This window comes from Synchiropus splendidus, chromosome 15 (assembly GCF_027744825.2).
Source record: "Synchiropus splendidus isolate RoL2022-P1 chromosome 15, RoL_Sspl_1.0, whole genome shotgun sequence".
NCBI lineage: Eukaryota > Metazoa > Chordata > Actinopteri > Syngnathiformes > Callionymidae > Synchiropus > Synchiropus splendidus.
Window position 1 is genome coordinate 6,164,526 of NC_071348.1, and position 18,165 is coordinate 6,182,690.

At 47.6% G+C, this 18,165-nt stretch overlaps 1 protein-coding gene across 1 annotated transcript in view; it reads right to left on the bottom strand.

Annotated features, from left to right (window-relative positions):
* The window catches only part of znf385d (zinc finger protein 385D), a 40,100-nt gene that overhangs the window by 20,673 nt on the left and 1,262 nt on the right, over window positions 1–18,165 (bottom strand). Inside the window, exon 2 of the mRNA XM_053887861.1 lies at window positions 11,667–11,803. Coding sequence (XP_053743836.1) covers window positions 11,667–11,803 — 137 coding nt within the window. The remainder of the gene's footprint in view (window positions 1–11,666; window positions 11,804–18,165) is intronic.

Below are 18,165 nucleotides of genomic sequence, written 5' to 3' on the forward strand. Positions count from 1 at the left end.
CCAACTTAAATCTGGAATTAAACTGCAGGCGCTAAAAGGTTTGTTTCGTTCTTCGAGTCTGGCGATGGCGCGAGCTTTGTGGCCCGAAGTTACCAGAACTGCGTGAAATATTTGACCTGATGGCCACTCATGAAGCTAATTCATCGCAGCAAGGCAAACGCTGCCCAGATTAGCATTAGCGTGGACGCTAATTCCAGGACAGTTTTATGTCCTGGAACACAAAGGTTCTGATGATCGTTGCTTCAGCCAGTCAGTCTTACAGACCCACAAGTCACCTCACAAGTCAGAGAGAAGCGGATGTTACCATCTCAATGCAATTGTCACGATGAACTCACCTCTGAAGGAGGTCCTGAATGCATCACAGCTATTTGCTTTTGAGGTTTCACTTCACATGTGAAAGACTTGACATGGCTAAGCAAGTAAATGAGGCCTGGACGGGAAAACAAGGCAGCTGAGTCTCACCTCTCTGTGAGAGTCCCACTGACTCCAGTAGCTAGAGAGCTGCCTTGTTAGGTCAGGGTAAGAAATCCTGACAAAGAAATGAATTCAGATGACTCAACGGACTTTAGGATGCTGAGTCCCACACGTCTGAATGAATCCAGTGACTCGCATTGCTAGATTAAGAAATGCAATTTCACTCGTTGAATGACTCATGACCTGAAGTGGAAGCAAGTCACACATATGCACTCAAACAACTGTGAGTCCTGACTTTGCTATTAAGACTCAGGAGTCCCACATGAGTCTGGACACAAGCTAGATAACACTGACTCTTCAGAACCTCTTGAAACAATGTGATTCAAGTTGCTCAACAGGGTGATGTGCTTCATTTATTATATTGATGAGTGCCACAGATCTAAGTGAGTCATGGTTTGAGCAGGATGAATATTGACACTATCTCAAAGTAAGTTGTGGTCTGGTTGACTGGGGTTGGTAGACACTTAGTGGGGTTTGAGTTATTAAACCGACGAGTCCCACACCTCTCAGTGAGTCCACACGAAGTGAACCGCAGGACTGAAAAAGGTCCAGCTCAACTGTTTGACACCAGAAACACAAACTCTCCCGGATACCGTTTAAACAGACTTTTATTCTGAAAAGCTTCCTGTAGAAACAGGCGGCTCTGGAATATGAAAAAAAAAGTGCTCGAAATGGTCGCTGGCTGAAATGAAACTCCTGAATGGAGTTCGATCGAGCGTCCGCAGACACTCCACGCCGGGATAATTCCTAATCCATCATTCCATCAAGGTGCGGCGGCTACACCCGGAGAGGGTTCGGGAGGGTCTGGCTCCTCCTGACAGTGTTCAATAAGAGCAGAGATTAAACCATTTATCTTCTCATAATATTCCAGCATGAATATCAAACCAGGCTGGTAATGAAAGACGAGCCGGCCGCCTATTGGATTCCCTCAATCGATGGAAAAATGCAGCAGCGTGCGCCGCCATGAGTTTCCTGGAAGCCTGTCCTAATCCTGCTCACACTGATTCGGGTATTTCTGTCTTAATGGAAAAGAAGGTTTGCCGAGTCAGCGCCTTCCTTATCAAGCGGCTCGCTTTATTCACTTATACATATTTATACGCGCAGGGCAGGTTCCCAGCAGAAACACGCTGATTGAATTTCTATTGGGATTCTCTAACCGCGCGGATGAGGAGCGGCCGAGGCTCCTGGCACCAGGCCGCCGCAGATCGCCGGCCGAATTTACGGGCTTAATGAGACATGCTAACAACGTTAGCTTTGACCCGAGGTGGCCAGATTGGGGAAACTAGTTTCCGTAATGAATGTTTTGCTGGTGGGAGTTCAGCTCTGCAGGTCGTCTCATGAAACCGTAGCTCTTGTTTTCACTCTACGTCAACGTCAGACCCACTGTTCTGTGGCCCCAGATGGAGGAGCTCAGCTCCGCGGCGCCGCTCGCACGGGCTCGACCTCCAGTTCACTTCTCTGTGATGTCGGTGACGCTTATGAATTCAGCGCCGAGGACAGCAATCCAGATGAGGATTCTCGCTGCTGACAGAGAGGTTGTTTGGTGTCCTCGCGCCGGCGGAGCCCAGCCGCCCGGGGCCACCTCATCAAACTGACGATTTAGTCCCGGCAGCTCTCGTAAATCCAGCCCCGACACGACCCCCCCCCCAACTCCTCGGCTTTTATGACGGAGCTACAAGTTCAAGCTGCTGCGCCGCCATCTGACTCGGGTTGACTCGGCGGAGAGATTATCGAGAGGAGCTTGTAAAACCGCCCAAGCCCAAAGTGTCATTGTTTCATTTTCTCAAACATTTTGGGGGCAATACCCCGCTGCGATAACCCGCCGTGGGCTTAAGAGTGAGCCGCAAAGATCACAGTGAAGCAGCTTCTGACGGAAACATCCTGTGAGAACCATCCGAACAGAGTTGCCACACGATAACACTTTCTAAAATAAACTCCAAGTCATTACGATTATCTCGCCGAGAACTCCATTTGATGCGGACACGTTATCTGGGACGAGTGTCAGGATCTTTATCACATTCTACATGTCTCCAAATGAAAATGAGGGAGCGGTTGTACTGGCGTCGCTTTCAAGTTGCATTGCGTTGTGCGGTGTTGTAAAGTAGCGGTAAAAAGCCTAGCTCTGGATCATGTGATGTGAAAGTGTTCGTGTTGTGCAGTGTGTTACACAAGAGCCGGAGTAAAGTGTGTAGAGGAGCATAGAACAGAGGAGTGCCGCGCGGCACATGCTGCTACTGTAGTGTTTTGCAGTACTCTTTAGATTAGTACGGTATATAGTGCAGTACAGAATAGTTAATGGCATAGTGTTGCTATACTTGTGGAGTTTCAATAGTACAGTATAGTATGGCACCTTGGTACACGGTGGTGCCGGCACTATACTGAGGTGCCGTGTGGCATGTTCCTCAGAGCAGCTCTCACAGAGTCAGTGACGGACCTTCACTTGTGTCACACTTCTCTGGTCCTCTAACTCCATGAACACACAGAACACGAGTCGGGTTATAAATAAAACGTGGCACTGGATTGTTTCAAAAGCAGCTCGCTGTGGATTTCAGTCTCACATGAGCGCCAAGACCATCTTTTATTAGCGAAGGTTGCAGCTCCATGACGTCGTCGTCTCCATTGAAGGGCAGAATCTTTGTCGTTTTCTGCCACATTCCACTTCAAACTGAGGCCTTTCTGTCTCTTTAAAGAAAAGCAGATGTGCCGTTAAAGTAATATATTGTTGTGATGGCATCCATGGTACCGACACATGGCAGAACCAACGAGTAAGTAGAACCAGACTGGAGCCTCAGAAGTGCTGTGGGTGAAATAACATAACTATCACACAGCGGAACGTCGAGGCGACAGATTCCTGAGCGCAGAGTGGGACGTGAGCGGCGCTGGCTGTGGGCGCGTGCAGAGACGGAAGTCGCATATTAAGCAGTTTAAGAGTGTAAATCCTTTAACTGACTACACTTTAATGGAGGCGACTCTTTACAGAGCTCCTCAAACGAATAATGGAACAAAGCTGTAACACTGCGGCGTCTACAGTGATGTGCAGCCCAGACACGGGGCATTTACCATTCCAAACACCCTGCTGCAAAGTTAGGCTGCACTCAACATCTCAGAAAAACATTCAACCTAATGCAATAACTCTGTGAATGTGGTGTGAATGGATGCTGTGCTTGAGGTATGAGGTTAGCGGCATCGCTGCGCCGCAGGGCGGTGTGTGGACATTCCCCCTCACCAAAGTGTAGCGGGAGGAGAAGTGGTGGAGAGAACGTCAGGAGGGTGGCATGGTCTGCAGAACATTCTCAGGGGAACGGTACAGCATTGTCCTAACACAACACTTGTTTTGACTCTTCCTTGCAGTGGCCATGTTTCCGCACTCCAGACACCAATGTTGTCCGCTATGCGCTACTCCAAGTGCCCCGCAGTCAAAATGAGCGGGCCAAAAAGTGACCCTTGCACTCAGATTTTAGAGCCTAAGAGTGGCGCGAGTCAGAATAAAATCATGGTTAATCCCGACTCCCTTCTGTTTCTCCGTGAGCAACTGTCATGGCGTCTCACACGCAGACAGATCTGGATCTGGTGAGGGCAGATTGAGTTTCTGAGCCGGTAATTGAGACCAGAGCAGATTCAGGAGTGTGGAAGAAAAACAATGGTTTACACTCTGGAGCGCTTTCCCTTCAGTCCGTCATTAGCCTCTGGAGGTTTTTTGGGTTCCCCTCTGAGCTTCACCTGGAGTGACCCTGCTGCTCTTTAATTAATCCTGACACTCATGTGTTTTCACTTCTGCTGGAATAAAAACATCAGCGAAGAAAGCATTCTTCTGTGATCTCCTAATCCCTAGCTTTTATTTATTGAGCGCAGAAGACGTCCGTCAAGCCGCGGCCAGCGGTCCAAAGTGAAGAGCTGTATCGGCAGAACAAAGCGCCCCACATTTGATCTACACGTGTCTCCTGAATAATGGAGTCTATAAATTGTATTCGCAGCAGACGCCACATAACAAGACAGCTCTGATCAAAGACCACCCTGACACCCCCCCCACCCCACCTTCAGTCGCACCTGCTGGAGTGAAGTAAAGTGCCGATCTATCAGGCGGAGACTCTTATCGTGCGGCTCAGGCTCGGGGCTCCTGAACCCTCTGGAAGGTTTATGTCGGCCCCGGCGTGTTCTCCGGAGATAATCCTTCACTGCGAGCCAGCTCGCTCTCCGCAGTGGAACGTGGAGATAATGGAGGAGATGATTTTTTATGTGAGTGCCAGAGGAGCTTCTCTGTCTGAGTGTGTCCACGGAAGACGCTATGGGGACCCCCAACACTGACTTGAATAAAGAGCTATTTAGACAAGACTTTTAGAATTGAGAATTTAGAATTCTGGTGTCATTCCAGTCTGTTACTACGTTCAACATTTCACTGCACTGGACTATGATACTGAAACTACGATATAGTCCATGACGCTATGCGGCATTATTCATTATTCTATGTCGTACTACACTTAAGAACTCCACTAAAAAATGGTACATGATCAATACTGACTCCATAGTCGCCCTGTTGGTTTTGCAGTTTTGTTCATCAACTATCATAGCAAATGACTCAGGGCTGCTCCCCCTGGTGGAAATATTGGTGAACAGCAACACCAAGGCAAAGAACGCATGGAAGCATGTGATCAGTAGTTTGAGACGGACTGGTATTTTGTACGTAAAAGGAGCATAAGGAGGGCTGAAACCAAGCTTGAGACAGAGACCCAGCTGAGAACCAAACCCATCTGTCTAGCTGCCATCACAGCGCCACAGGAACGCCACCAAAATAAACCCTCATCTAGCTAATTTCCAAGTTTTCATTGAAATACTTCCATCCATTTTAGAGTATTTCCGTGAACAAATGAAGACGCGTACCATTCGTGTGGTTGTCCATCAAAAACAAAAGAAATGTGTCCATTAAAAGCAGATGAAGCTTCAGCAAACTCAAACATGAGTGAAATAAATATTGATGTAGTAGACTTGAAATACATCGATACAGTATTGCTCCATCAAGAATCGCGATGTTTGAGCGTATCGTTTGTTTTTGGCAGTAAGCTAACATTTTGCTGGAGTAGGTAGCGTTGCTGTGCTCACGGTTTGAGTAGCACACACCAGAGCAAAGCCACAACTCCGAGAAGACGTTTCAGTGACGTGAGAAAAAGGTTGGTAATTCAAGGTACAATAAGCTACATGGAGCCCTGGCTGGACTTGTGACCCTGTTTTAAATGAACGGCAATAATGGAACCCAAATGTTCGACGGATGATTCTGCTCCGGATCCGGGGAAAGGCTCTGTCACACTGGACTTTTCTTCAGAATTCTATTAAAGCCGGGATCGACCCGGTAATGGCGGGTAAACACTGGACCGGACGGTGAGGCCTGCGTGTCACCGCGGCTGCTGGACTACGAAGCAATTTCCCGGCGCACAGATCGCCGCACACGAGATCGATGAATCACATGGCTGATGACCCGGTGGGGGGAAATGGAGTTTGTATTGTTTCTGCAGACGAATGTTGGACTCCGGGTGAGACGGAGCCAAAGAAACACAAACACTTCTCTGCTCTACACTTTCTCAGCCTCCACGTTTGCTCCAGGCCGCGTCTGTAATCGAATCAATTTCAAGTTCAAATGGTTCTCATTCGGCTACATCTGTATCTGGTCATCAGCACCGACTCGGATTCACCGCTCTTGAGTCCAACAGTTGCAGGACTCGTCTGCTGTTATGATGCTTTGTAGCAGCCCACCAGAGGGCGAGCTGGAGCAGGGAATGCAAAACAACAAGTCCGTTGTCAAGATGAGAAGTTGACGACGCGATGCGTCATCGCTGGGACTCGGCTCTTCCCCAGGACTCGGCTAAAGTGAACAGGAAGTGGAGGCGTTTTACTGTCCGGCAGTGGGACTCATTAAAGATTGTATAAAAGCTCACCGACTCTGATGTGATTCAGCAGAACAGTGTGTGTTCTAGTGGGTCAGCAAACGGTGATGACCCAACATTCCCAGCTCAACAGGAAGTGGGTCAAACTCATGCCTCCGGCACAGAAAACACAGGCCACTTAAACACACCCCAGCTTGAATGTTACCGTGCAAAAACACTAAAATAATATTTGAGTTCGAGAGAATAGACGCTGCACAAGAATAAGATTCTGAAACAGTTTTGGTAGCAGTACTCTACGACGGCTAGCCCGCTGCGCGCTACAATTACCTCTTTCAGCTGATATGTGCCATTAACAGCCAGAGTAGGAGTCTGTATACTGGGTCCTAACTGTACTCTATTATCAGCAAAAGTTCACAGCTGCGATGCACTTAGCAGCAGTGCCGCAAACATATGCTAATATATGCTAATGAGCTGACACACATGCTAAAAACACTCTCGCGACCCCAGCGTCGCCCTCGTGGCTCACACAACCTTGTTTACAGTAAATATACGAGTACTTCCATCCACGTTTGTGTTTGTATCACACCTGCAAACTCGAGTCCATTTTAGCATTCATTAGCCGCGTGCTCCGGTTTGAAACACACACTGCATTCTTGGTTGATTTCAGTGTTTATTTCAAGCGTTCACAGTGTTTTCCTTCCTCATAATATTTCTCAACTGGTGATGGAGGAGCTGGCCCCGGGGACTCGCGCACTTCTGCAGACGATGAAGAGGAATTCATGTAATCGCCAGACTCAGAAGCAGGTTTGTAGCTCACTTCCAGTCTCCGTGTGAAGACTGCGGTTTGATGAAAGACACAAAGAGCACAAACAAATAGCTAAAGCTCGTCTTCGCTAACAAACTCCGCCGCAACGGTACGAGCGGCTGTTGAAGAGTTTATATTTGAGCGCCACTCTGACATCAATCTGTCAGCTCACGATGGGTCAATAACAAAGCTAATTGTGCTAATGACACTCGCTGCAAGTTGTAATTCACATTTACGGGATGATGTCACTTTCCACCGCAGTCAAAGCCGAAGTCACTTTCCTCACTCGCCTCCGGGATCAGTAAACATTTAAGTGAAAGGCAAAGCGGTTCTCCGCCGCGATGACCGCTCATGCTCAGTATCCAGCGACATTAGCACGGAAAAGTGAAGCGCGTGTCCACACCTGCATGAAATGGAAGCCTTATAGCTGTCGTGTTTCACAACCGGAGAGTCCAGAGCCGCCGGCGGAGTTCCGAACATTTGTTATCTGCAGCATTCCATCTTGCCTCGCTCTGGCGCTGCGAGCAGAAGAAAAGGGCTCTGAAAGGCCAAGCACGTGCAGAAACACCTGGGTTTGAAGGGTGAAAGGTCGGCTGTGACACGCTGCGTGACAGGTGGGTTCTGGTCAAATTCACATGTAACTAGTTTTATGGTCTGTTTCACCACAATAACAAACGCAAAAACCTATGTTTGATGTGCCACAAATGTGTAACATAAGTGCAATGAACTATTACCAAATAATGCAAAAAACAGAATGCATTTACTGATGTTAGAGAACACTGATGCTAAACCAACTCAAGAGATCGCAACACTAAGCCAGTGATGTTGTGTAATATTCTTACTTGTGTGGTACAAGTCTGACTGTGATGCTGCCGAGACATGAAATCAATTTGTTCATACAAGATTAAAATAATTAAAAAAAACAAGAACTGAGATACTGAAACTGTGTACTTCTCTGTCTCTGTCATGAAAACATAACAGTAAAAAATATATAAATGTTGGTAATATAAAAATTCTAAAAAAAAGAATACAAATTTGACACCCATTTTTATTACCATTTTCTAAAAATGTTATAAAAGCAAAAATAGGAAAATAGAACAAAATATTAATATGTAACATATTTAAAATTCTGGATGAAAAAATAGGTATAAAAACAAAAAAATAGACTTCAACACACACAGTTCCATCGATATAGATACTGTATTTTACAATCCAATTATATACAAGCATCTTCACACAAAGATATTTTGGAGCAAACTAACAGTGTGCAACATTTAGACTTCAAGCATGAAGCAGCCTCTGTCATGATGAGCTCAGTGTGTTCCTCGCTACACACCTCTTCTCTTTCTGGAAACATCTGCGCACATTTACATCATGTTGCAGCACTTTTTTTTAGGTTGAAAAGTCAACAAACATTGCTAATGCCATTCCTAAACCCTCTTTTCTGTCTAGAAAAGTCATCCATGGCGCGACAGCTAAACCCGATCAAACCTGTGCACCACAAAAGCCACTTCTTTGTCGCAGGTGCCGTTTGAAGGCGACGCCAAGCGAGGAGCTCTATCTGGGGCAGTGACTCGCTCTGCTTCTTTCACATAAACAGAAAAGTTTGTGGGAGTTTGGGAAGCGGTAATTGGGTGTTTTTGAGGGAGTCTGTTCACACAAATGTGAAGTTCAGTTTTCATGTGATCACGCTGCCTGGGTGAGGTCGACTCTGGGGTGCAGAGGAGGAGGAGCAGGAGGAGGAGGAAGGCGAGGAGGTGGTGGAGTAGGAGGAGGAGGAGGAGGATCAGAGGAGGAGGAGGAGGACGAGGAGGAGGAGCAGGAGGAGGAGGAAGGCGAGGAGGTGGTGGAGTAGGAGGAGGAGGAGGAGGATCAGGAGGAGGAGGAGCAGGAGGAGGTGGAGGAAGAGGAGGAGGAGGATCAGGAGGAGGAGGAGCAGGCAGAGGTGGAGGAAGAGGAGGAGGAGGATCAGGAGGAGGAGGAGCAGGAGGAGGTGGAGGAAGAGGAGGAGGAGGATCAGGAGGAGGAGGAGGAGGACGAGTAGGAGGAGCAGGAGGAGGAGGAGCAGGCAGAGGTGGAGGAAGAGGAGGAGGAGGATCAGGAGGGGGTGAAGGAAGAGGAGGAGGGGGAGGAGGCAGAGGAGGAGGAGGAGAGAGCCCGGAACACCAGGCCAAGACCTTCAAAACCAAGTCTTGGCAGCGTGGTTCTCACTCAAGTGTGGAGAAGCTCAGTCATCCAGGGGAGACTCAGAGTAGAGAAAGGGTGGACCGTCCTCTGCTAATTCCAGGTCAGGTCGTGGGGGCAGCAGTTCGTGAAGAGCGAATGCAAGGTGTTTCTGGTCAATTGAGAGACACGTGTCCTGGGTCTGCCCCGAGGCCTCCTCCCAGGTAAACACTCACTTGTCCATCGTGAAAATAGCCTCCGCATTTAGGATCAGTCCGAGTCTCTCCTGTGTGACTGAACTTTGCCTTTTGGCTCAGCTCGTTCTTCACAGACTGATGACACGTAGACATCCGTCCCTCACTCATGAGCAAGACCCCGAGACGCTTGCCCACCTGGGGAGGATCTCCTCTCCAACCGGACCGGGCAGTGATGCACTAGCATGTCTTCCTATGGGAACTTCAGATGAGCTTCCTGTATGTGTGGGAGTGGGCCTTCCTCACACTTCCCGCCACTGCCCAGCACTTGAACCCTGCGAGCCTTGAACTTCAGCTCAGATTAGAGCTCAGAAAGCAGGACAAGGAATCCAGGAACTTTCCCATGACACCCATCACAGAGCCAATCCATCTCCCCCTCCACTCCCCCCCTCCTCTTCCTGTCCTCTCCTCCAGCTGCGATCCATATTTCAACTTCCCATTCCAGCCGGAATCCTCCCGGACTTTATCTGCTCCTTCTTTTCCAGGAGTCATCATATTTTTTGATGATCCCGCCGACTGAGTCCTCACGAGGCCACATATTTCCTCATAATTACTTTCTCCTTTCATGAAGGAAATCGATAGATCCATACCAGCGTCCGCACCAGTTCTGCAACACTGAGTGCGTATTGGTTAAGTGCTCCATTAAAAGAAGGTACCAACTCGCCGGCGCTGAAAATCCAATAAATTGTGTGGAGCCGAAAGCGTCTGGTGCGTTTCAGAAAGCTGTTTAAACTGGAGAGCAGATGATGAAGAGGAATTCATCATTTTCATCGAGTGTGAATTCGATGAATGAAACATGAGATGGTTTTAGTTTGATCTGCTCAGCCGCTCGTGATGCTAGCGGTTAGCATTTGCGACGGTACAGAGGCATGCCACAACAGGGAGTCGTTCTAGCTGGACCACACATGTCAAGGAAGAAGATGGCGAGACACTCGGTTTGAATTCTCAACGCTATTCATGATGCTAATGTAAGACCCAAAGGAAGCAGGGATGCTAACGTTTAGCAACAAAGGAATCACTGCACTGTCTGTTTACTCGCACCAAGCTGAGGCTGACCAGCCAAAGTGCGAGCCATTAGCGCAGCAGTGTTTTCCTCCATCGTCTTTGGAAGAAAAACTTCATTAAAATGTTGATGTTGGACAGTCTTTGATCTGTGTGGAAATGTAGCGGCCTGGAAATCAGTCCCAGTGACAAACGAGACTGATCCCACTTTAATTATTACCAGAAACAATCCCTCCTGCCAGGAAGTTAGATATTAGAGGAATAATGAAAAAGCTACTTCAAATTCAAGACTGGGTCTGTGCTAATGTGGCGGAGTTTCCCAGCTGTGCAGCGAGCACAGATGTGGATGTTAACAAGAGTTTAGCTTTGAAGCCAAAACCCACAGACGAAGAAATCACCTGTGTTTTTATGACTTTTGGTCGCGCTAGCGGCGAGGTCATATTTCATCCTGAAAAGCGCCCAGGTCAGGATCATAAAACCTTGTTCTCGTGTTCGACCTGAACAGGAATGAAGTCCGACATATAGGAAAGGTTTTAAATTTTCATTTATTAGCGTGACAGCGTGGGGTGAGAACAAGCCACAGGCTAGTGCTAACCACGGCGGTGATAAACGTTAGCGAGCCCAGGCGAGTTTACGATTTAAGCTGCCATGAAGTGAAACCATAGTTTTCATTTTCTGTCGTGGATGATGGACCACGTTCCAGTCTGTCTCCAGACTGCTAATTTCAAGTCAAGTCGTGGGGGCAGCAGTTGATGAAGAGCCCCAGACTCGCGATGTTTCAGGTCATGTGTCCTGGGTCTGCCCCGGGGCCTCCTCCCAGTTGAACTCCTCACTTGTCCATCCTGAAAATAGTCTCCTCAACTGGGTTCTACTCTGAGTCTCAACGGAGAGATTTGCCTTTTGGCTCAGTTCTTTCTTCACAGACCGAGGTTCGTGACCGCAGACTGTCCCTCACTCATGAACAAGATCCTCTCGTCTCCCACGTCTCTGACAGCATGAGGGTGTGCAAGTTTCAGAATCAACAATCTCATCGCCATGACAATGCTCGATCAACATCACATGACAGCAGAAGAGGAAGCAGAGGCGCCTCACCGTGTTCAGTCCCGGGAAGAGGCTGACAGCGTTCTCCAGAGGGAAGGGCAGGAACTGCTTCATGGCCAGGGAGGTGGGCACGGCAGGCAGAGTGGGTCGCATCAGAGCGGGCATCAGGCCATTCTGGCAGGTGTTACCTGCAGGAGGGAGGGGAGAGGCGAGGGGGGGGTGTTAGTGGTGCTCACCTCCATCTAAATCTGCTGCTCACATTTAGCTGAAGCTGGGAATATTTCATGCGCTTCAAGGAAACACTGAATCCCTTCAATCCAAGCGTCGCTTCCTGCCGGAGAGCTTTTCATTGCACGGCACGTTTCCCTGTTTTTGAGCTTTACCGACCTTGTTTGAATAATTCAACACAAATTATTAGTTCCTGTGCTGCACACTTTTATCAGGGAGACGACTGGACCTGCCAGGAAGGGGGGTTCTGATGGCACCTGAACACATCAGTACAATGCTGTTTGGCTGAAGCTTGAGACACAGAGAGCAGAGCTGGTCGCAAGTCCTGCGACCGCAGCTTAAAATCAGGGATGGTTTTTATTTTTGGTCAATTTATTTTCAATTTATTACGATGCTGATCTTGTTCTTGACTGTGCTGCCGAAAGCTACATAAATGAATGAACGCAAATGAATCTGTAAGCTACATTTAGACTTGTTAGACTGGAAAGTAGAGCAGGAAACTGACTTGTCGGCAAGGAAATAGACTCGGTAAACTGGTGACTGGGAAACCTTGGAAAGCATGGAATTGAAAACTTGGTAGAGATGGTCGCCTGAAACAGACTTGGGAACCCGGGAGTCGTAAACTGACTTGGTTGCCTGCTCCTCTGTAAATCTAACTTGTAAACTCCCAAGTCCGAAAGAGAACTTCTGAAGCAAACTTGGCAAACTAAGAATTTGGACTAAACAAACATGTTAGGAACAGACTTGTTGGTCCAACAAAGGAAGACTCGGAGGCCAAAAAAAGACTTGGTAGTCTCAGATAAACTGCACTTGTTGACGTCACCCAGACCTCAGGTGCTCACTTCCATCGAGAACTGGGGCCTCTGATTTGGAGGTGGTGGCTAAATCCTGCTGTCTTCAAAGGAACACAGAAGACAAACCACTGTAATCAGAAGCAGACCCGCTTCTTTGAACCAGAGATACAGCATCACAGTTCAGGCGAGTCCCAACAGGGTCTGGTCCACAGGCGGGTGCCAGGAGCAGATAAAAGACGAGAGGACGAGCACGGGGAACCACAGCGTCCGCCTGCAGTCGCCGCAGCGCCGCCATCTGTCGGACAGCCGCCTCTCGTGTGGAGGCAGGTCGCGTCCCAGCGAAGCATCTCTGAGCCATCCGAGCGCAGCCTCGGTGGACAGCCGGGGCCTGACGTCAGCCCACAAGCACGTCTCACCTCGCCAAGTCCGCCATCCGTGGCCGCGCCGCGCGCACGTGTCCAAACGCTCTTCAGCCAGATGAAGAGTGACGCGCTGAACGAGCGCTTGACTGGTGATTGGCGGGAGATGAAATTCAAGCCGTCACCGTCGCCGAAGGTTTCATCAGGAGGGATGTTTGCCTGGCAGCAACGCAGGAGTGAAACATTCTGACAGGAGCTAGCGCCGCTTAGGCTTCAGAGAGCTGGTGAAGTCCAGCGGGCGCCGTGCTTCTTAATCCGTCTTTAAAAAGTGCCACAGCAGCGGCAAAGAAGATTTGAGAGTTTTCACTTCCCGCCGACTCTGTTCAAGCGGCGTCAATCCGCGACAAGCCTCACGCGACAGCGACAGCTAACACCTTCTCCAGTGCTTCCCTCCCCTGCCAGCAGGGGGCTGCGTGACCACTGACGTCACTTGATCACGTTCATCGTGTTTTCCACATGCGATATCTCATGTTCTGTCCTTCCTGTGTGGACTTCAATACGGTTTGTTTGCCGCGCCACATTTATATTCCCGAACTCCTCCAGAGGAGCTTTGCGTGAGTCACAGTCCTAAAACTATAATCTGTCTCTTTCTTAACGAGAAAACGCACAACTGCAGCGCTCCATCCGTCTCCCAGGCCCCGCTGTTGCTCCTGCTGCATGTTGAGCTCTTTAACACGCAGCAAACAGAATCAATCCTTTGTGAAGGTTCTGGATCTCCTCCAGTGACTCACAGCGCAGCGTCATGAATCAGCTGAGTTATCAGCACGTGAACGTGACGCCCAGTTTCGGCTTCCAGCAGGGACGGAGGAAACTGGGGAAGCAGTACAGGCGAATAAACAGGTTTCACCTTTTTTGTTTGTGTTTTTGTTTTTTAATATCAGTTTTAAGCCATGTTTGCTGTCGTTTTGTTTTGCTTTTATTTGTTCTTGTTGTGTTCCAAATAAAACTGTGTGGAATAACTACTGAATTTATTATTCATATTTTAATAAAACATCAATGCAATGTGTTTATACTATTTAAGATATTTCAAAATATGTGTTTGAATGTTGTTTATATTATGTTCTTCATCATTGAAAAAAATAAGTTTTTTGGATTTTTTTCCAAGCTATATAATGAAAAATAAAATTATTTGAAGAAGAAAAATTGCAAATATGATTAAGAATATATTTAATAATTACTGGAATATTTTTAATACCCAATATTGTCACAATTTAAATAGGCATGGTCAAAAACGATTTAAAATTTTGTTTATGGTTAAAATGATGAAAATAAATTTGACTTAATATCATGAATTAAAATAGCAGACACTGGTGTGGATAGATCTTTAGATTCATATATAGATATTCAGGTAAATGGAGGATAGAGATGGAGTTGAAAGAATGCCACGACTCGCATCACTCTCTGTGTGTCTGCAGACACACATTCCACACTCACACTTCACTGTACGGTCTCCGGAACAATGAGGACTCGACAAGTCTCGACACAAACGCACATTCCAGCCTCCAGGAAGAACCTGCTATGCTTGATCATGTGACCAGATCTGAGCTGTAGAGCCGCGACAAAGCGGCAGGTGATGTTGGGGGCATCATCCTCAACCTCATCCACATCTTCATCATCAACTGAATGTTTCGTCATCCACTTCCTTCTGCAGTCTGTGACTCGAGTCACAATTCCCACAGAAGCCAGGACTCATGAGTCAGGTCCACTTCCTGTTGAATGACTCATGTTCATCGCGTGTCAGATTAGTTGAAATTTGAGTCATTACACAAATGGTTCATGAGTTTAAATGCTGTCGAGTTATTAACTCTAAACCTCCGTCGGGTCTGTGCGAGTCGCGGCTCATGTCCATCTGCTCAGTGGTTGAACAAAGTGAGGAGAGAAGCAAATACAAAGATGGCTGCTGCTGTGTTTTGCGCCGCAGACCAGTGTTGTTGCCTCCATGTGACTGAGGTTGGTAAATGTTTCTCAGCGCGGTTTTCAACTGCCGGTTCGGCCACACGGCGGCTCGCCTCAACTCAAATATGGATCCAGGAATAAACAGAAGTGGCACCAGGCAACTGGGATTCATTCACTCATGTTTATACAACCCAAAATAACGACTCGTTTGCTGACATTTCAGAACGCACTCGACCACCCGGCCTTTTTTAATGCGCACAGTCTGAAGGCTGAAAACCTTTTTCTCTTTAAAGAGTGTGTGGTTCAGTAACTCCATCGCCTGAGTCGCCACCTCGAGTCACTCGAGTCGCAGAGTGAGGAACGACAAGACTTGAGACTTTTAGAATTGCTAATCCTGTCCTCTTAACTCCATGACTCACTTTGAATCAGTGACTCAGACTCACCCCCCATTGAGCAAGTCAGTGAGGGAGAACCACTTTTCTGATCCATGAATCAGTTTTCAGCACAGCAACTTGCCACTTTGTGAGTCGCACAAGTACGACTCCTGTGAAGTGAGAGCCACTTATCTTTTGAGTCATTTGAGTTTGTGATTCACTGGGATGCTTAAATCAACAAGTGAACTCGGCAGGACTCCGAGGAAGACTGCTGGCCCACTAGGGGGCCCCCCGGTGGAGACTACCAACTGCCATTGTATGACTCAGTAAACTAAAACACACGTCAGTGATTCCCATGTCGGCTCCCAGAGCCACTGAATTACAAACAAACAAATCTTAGCTCGACTTTCATGGTTAAAAACACTTGTTTTTTCGTCTTCTGCTGAACCTGTTGCTGCAGGATCAATAAGTGCTGACTTTTTAATAACTCTGGATTGTTCCCAGCGGGAATTCTTGGCAACAGAGGAAGAGAAATGAAGCGTTTTGTCCAAGAAAGCTTTTATGGTCAGAGGAAGAACAAGTCAGATGCAGGTGGAATGTTTTTAAAATTGAATAATGATGTTAAGTGGACCTCATGGAAACGTGGAGGAGAGAAAACAAACAGCAGATGGGTCGGAGGATTTCTCCTCTCAGTTGTGGGAGCGGTCTGAGGAGAGACAAGTCTGGACTTCTTTACCTCGACCGCTGCCTCTGTGACACAATAGATGGAGGTACAACAAAAATTATGCTTAAAAAAACAGAAGGAATATGTTGATGTTTTTTCCCCCTTTAGTTAAAGCGGATAAAAGAAATAAAGTAATTTAAAATTACGTTGTTTCGTGACTGGAAATAACATTTAAAAAGATTTGACTAGTGACTAGTTTCCCGAATCTTTTACGTCAGGATTTGGGTCTTTATTTATATAAATGATTTAATCATTTATTTTTCACAATGAAGCAATTCTTATGCTCATTATGAGGAAAAATTGATTCACTGACATTTTAAAATGTTTTATTTTTGAGTTAAAGTACAGTTCTTGTGTTTCTCTGTGTGTTTCCAGTTGGGCTTTCTGCAATAACATTGTGTTGTGAATCGCTTGCATGACACACTCTCACTCAGTGTTTCTGTGACCCTCTCTCATGCGCTGAGACCCAAAACAGATGGGTCTCGAACCCCAGACCTCTGCGCAGGAAAGTCCCGGTCAGACAAACTCAATTTTCTATTTTCCTCCGAGTGACTCGGACGACGATCCATGAGTCATGTTTCAGTGACCTGCCAACATCTGCTGGCCTCAGAACCTCGGTGACTCTGGGTCGGACTGTGACACGCAGGAAGATCAGAACTTCTGGCTGACACGTCTGCGACAGCTGGACCTGGAGCGGCTCATATTTATGCTAATGGAGGCTTGTTTGCTGAGACGCGACAAGGCTCCCAGTGTCTTCCTCGTCCTATTTTTGCGACGAGGCTGTTTCTGTGTCGTCTGGGTTTCCCACAGAATGAAGCGCTGAACCTGCAGCGTCGGGCCCACAGCGTTTCCTCTGAAGCGGAACGCTGGCTCCAGGAATCTCATGAAGAAGATCAAAAATGACGAGTTGCTGCTGCCAGCTTTTTATTTATCCGCGTGTAATGATGCGGCCAGTCGCTACTGTGTTAGCATTTGTCGCGAGCGCCAGAGCGGACGTCTGCGATCGCTGGCCGTGATTTAATGGAGGGTTCACTTATCCGTGGTGAAGCGCTTCAGTCCTGCGGGCCAGAGGAGAGCACGTCTGTCTGGACGCCGCCGACTCGGTTAATAATTCATCACCTCGCTTCCTCCAAACCTGCTCTCAGGCCATCTGTGCAGCCGACGAAGCTATTTTTGACCCTCACGACCAGACGTTTGTGATGAAGTTTTACACAGATGGTGGTGTCCACCAGGGGGCGTCTCACGCGACGCTTAATTCCGAATATCTGATGAATTAAGTGACTCGGTCAGCTGTGCTCATAAGGTGGTGAGTCCTAAACGTCTGAGTGAGTCCCAGTTCCTCTGAGTCAGTCAGTGTCTTGTTTTGTGTCTTAGTGTCAAATGTAAAGTGACACTGATGGCAAACTGTCAATAAATAGAAGTGCAACTATAAAGTGAGTCCCTGTGACTCGAGTCGCTCACACCTTAATCTCTTAACTCAAGAGTATCCACAGAGTCACAAATGCTGAGTCCAACAACAGACACTTTGGGGTTATTAGGGAATTTTATACGCATGTTACCATCAGCGCCCTCTAGAGGGCTCCCTCGAGCCAATCACCAGTCAGGGAACCAATGAAAGTTAGGCCCATTCAGTTATCCTCGTGACTCACTTAGATCCTACAGAGCTACAGATCTAAGTGAGTCACTATGACTCGAGTCGCTCAGCAGGAAGTGGATCAATAGAGCAAATCTTCAGCAGTGCCGAGAGAGTCCACCAGTGGGCGCCAGATTGTGAATAAATGAGTCTAAACTCTATCAGTGATGACCCAAGGAGTCAGTGGGAGGCGAGTCATATAAGGGAGCTACTGGATCCCACCCATCCCAGTGAATCCTTCCGATTCAGATCCATTGAAGCGACACAGCTAAATGACTCCATCCGGGACCAGGTTTGACTAACACGTCTCTTTTTGACTCGAAGAGTGACTCAAGTTTAGCTGTCAGGGCTCAGTGGCGTCAAGTCGACCCCTGAGCGAGTCTCAGTTGAGTCATTTGCCGGAAAACATCACAGAGTCAATTAAAAATCCAATTATAACCCAAATCTCAGAAGTCGACTTGATAATCCTCCGACTTGAGTCG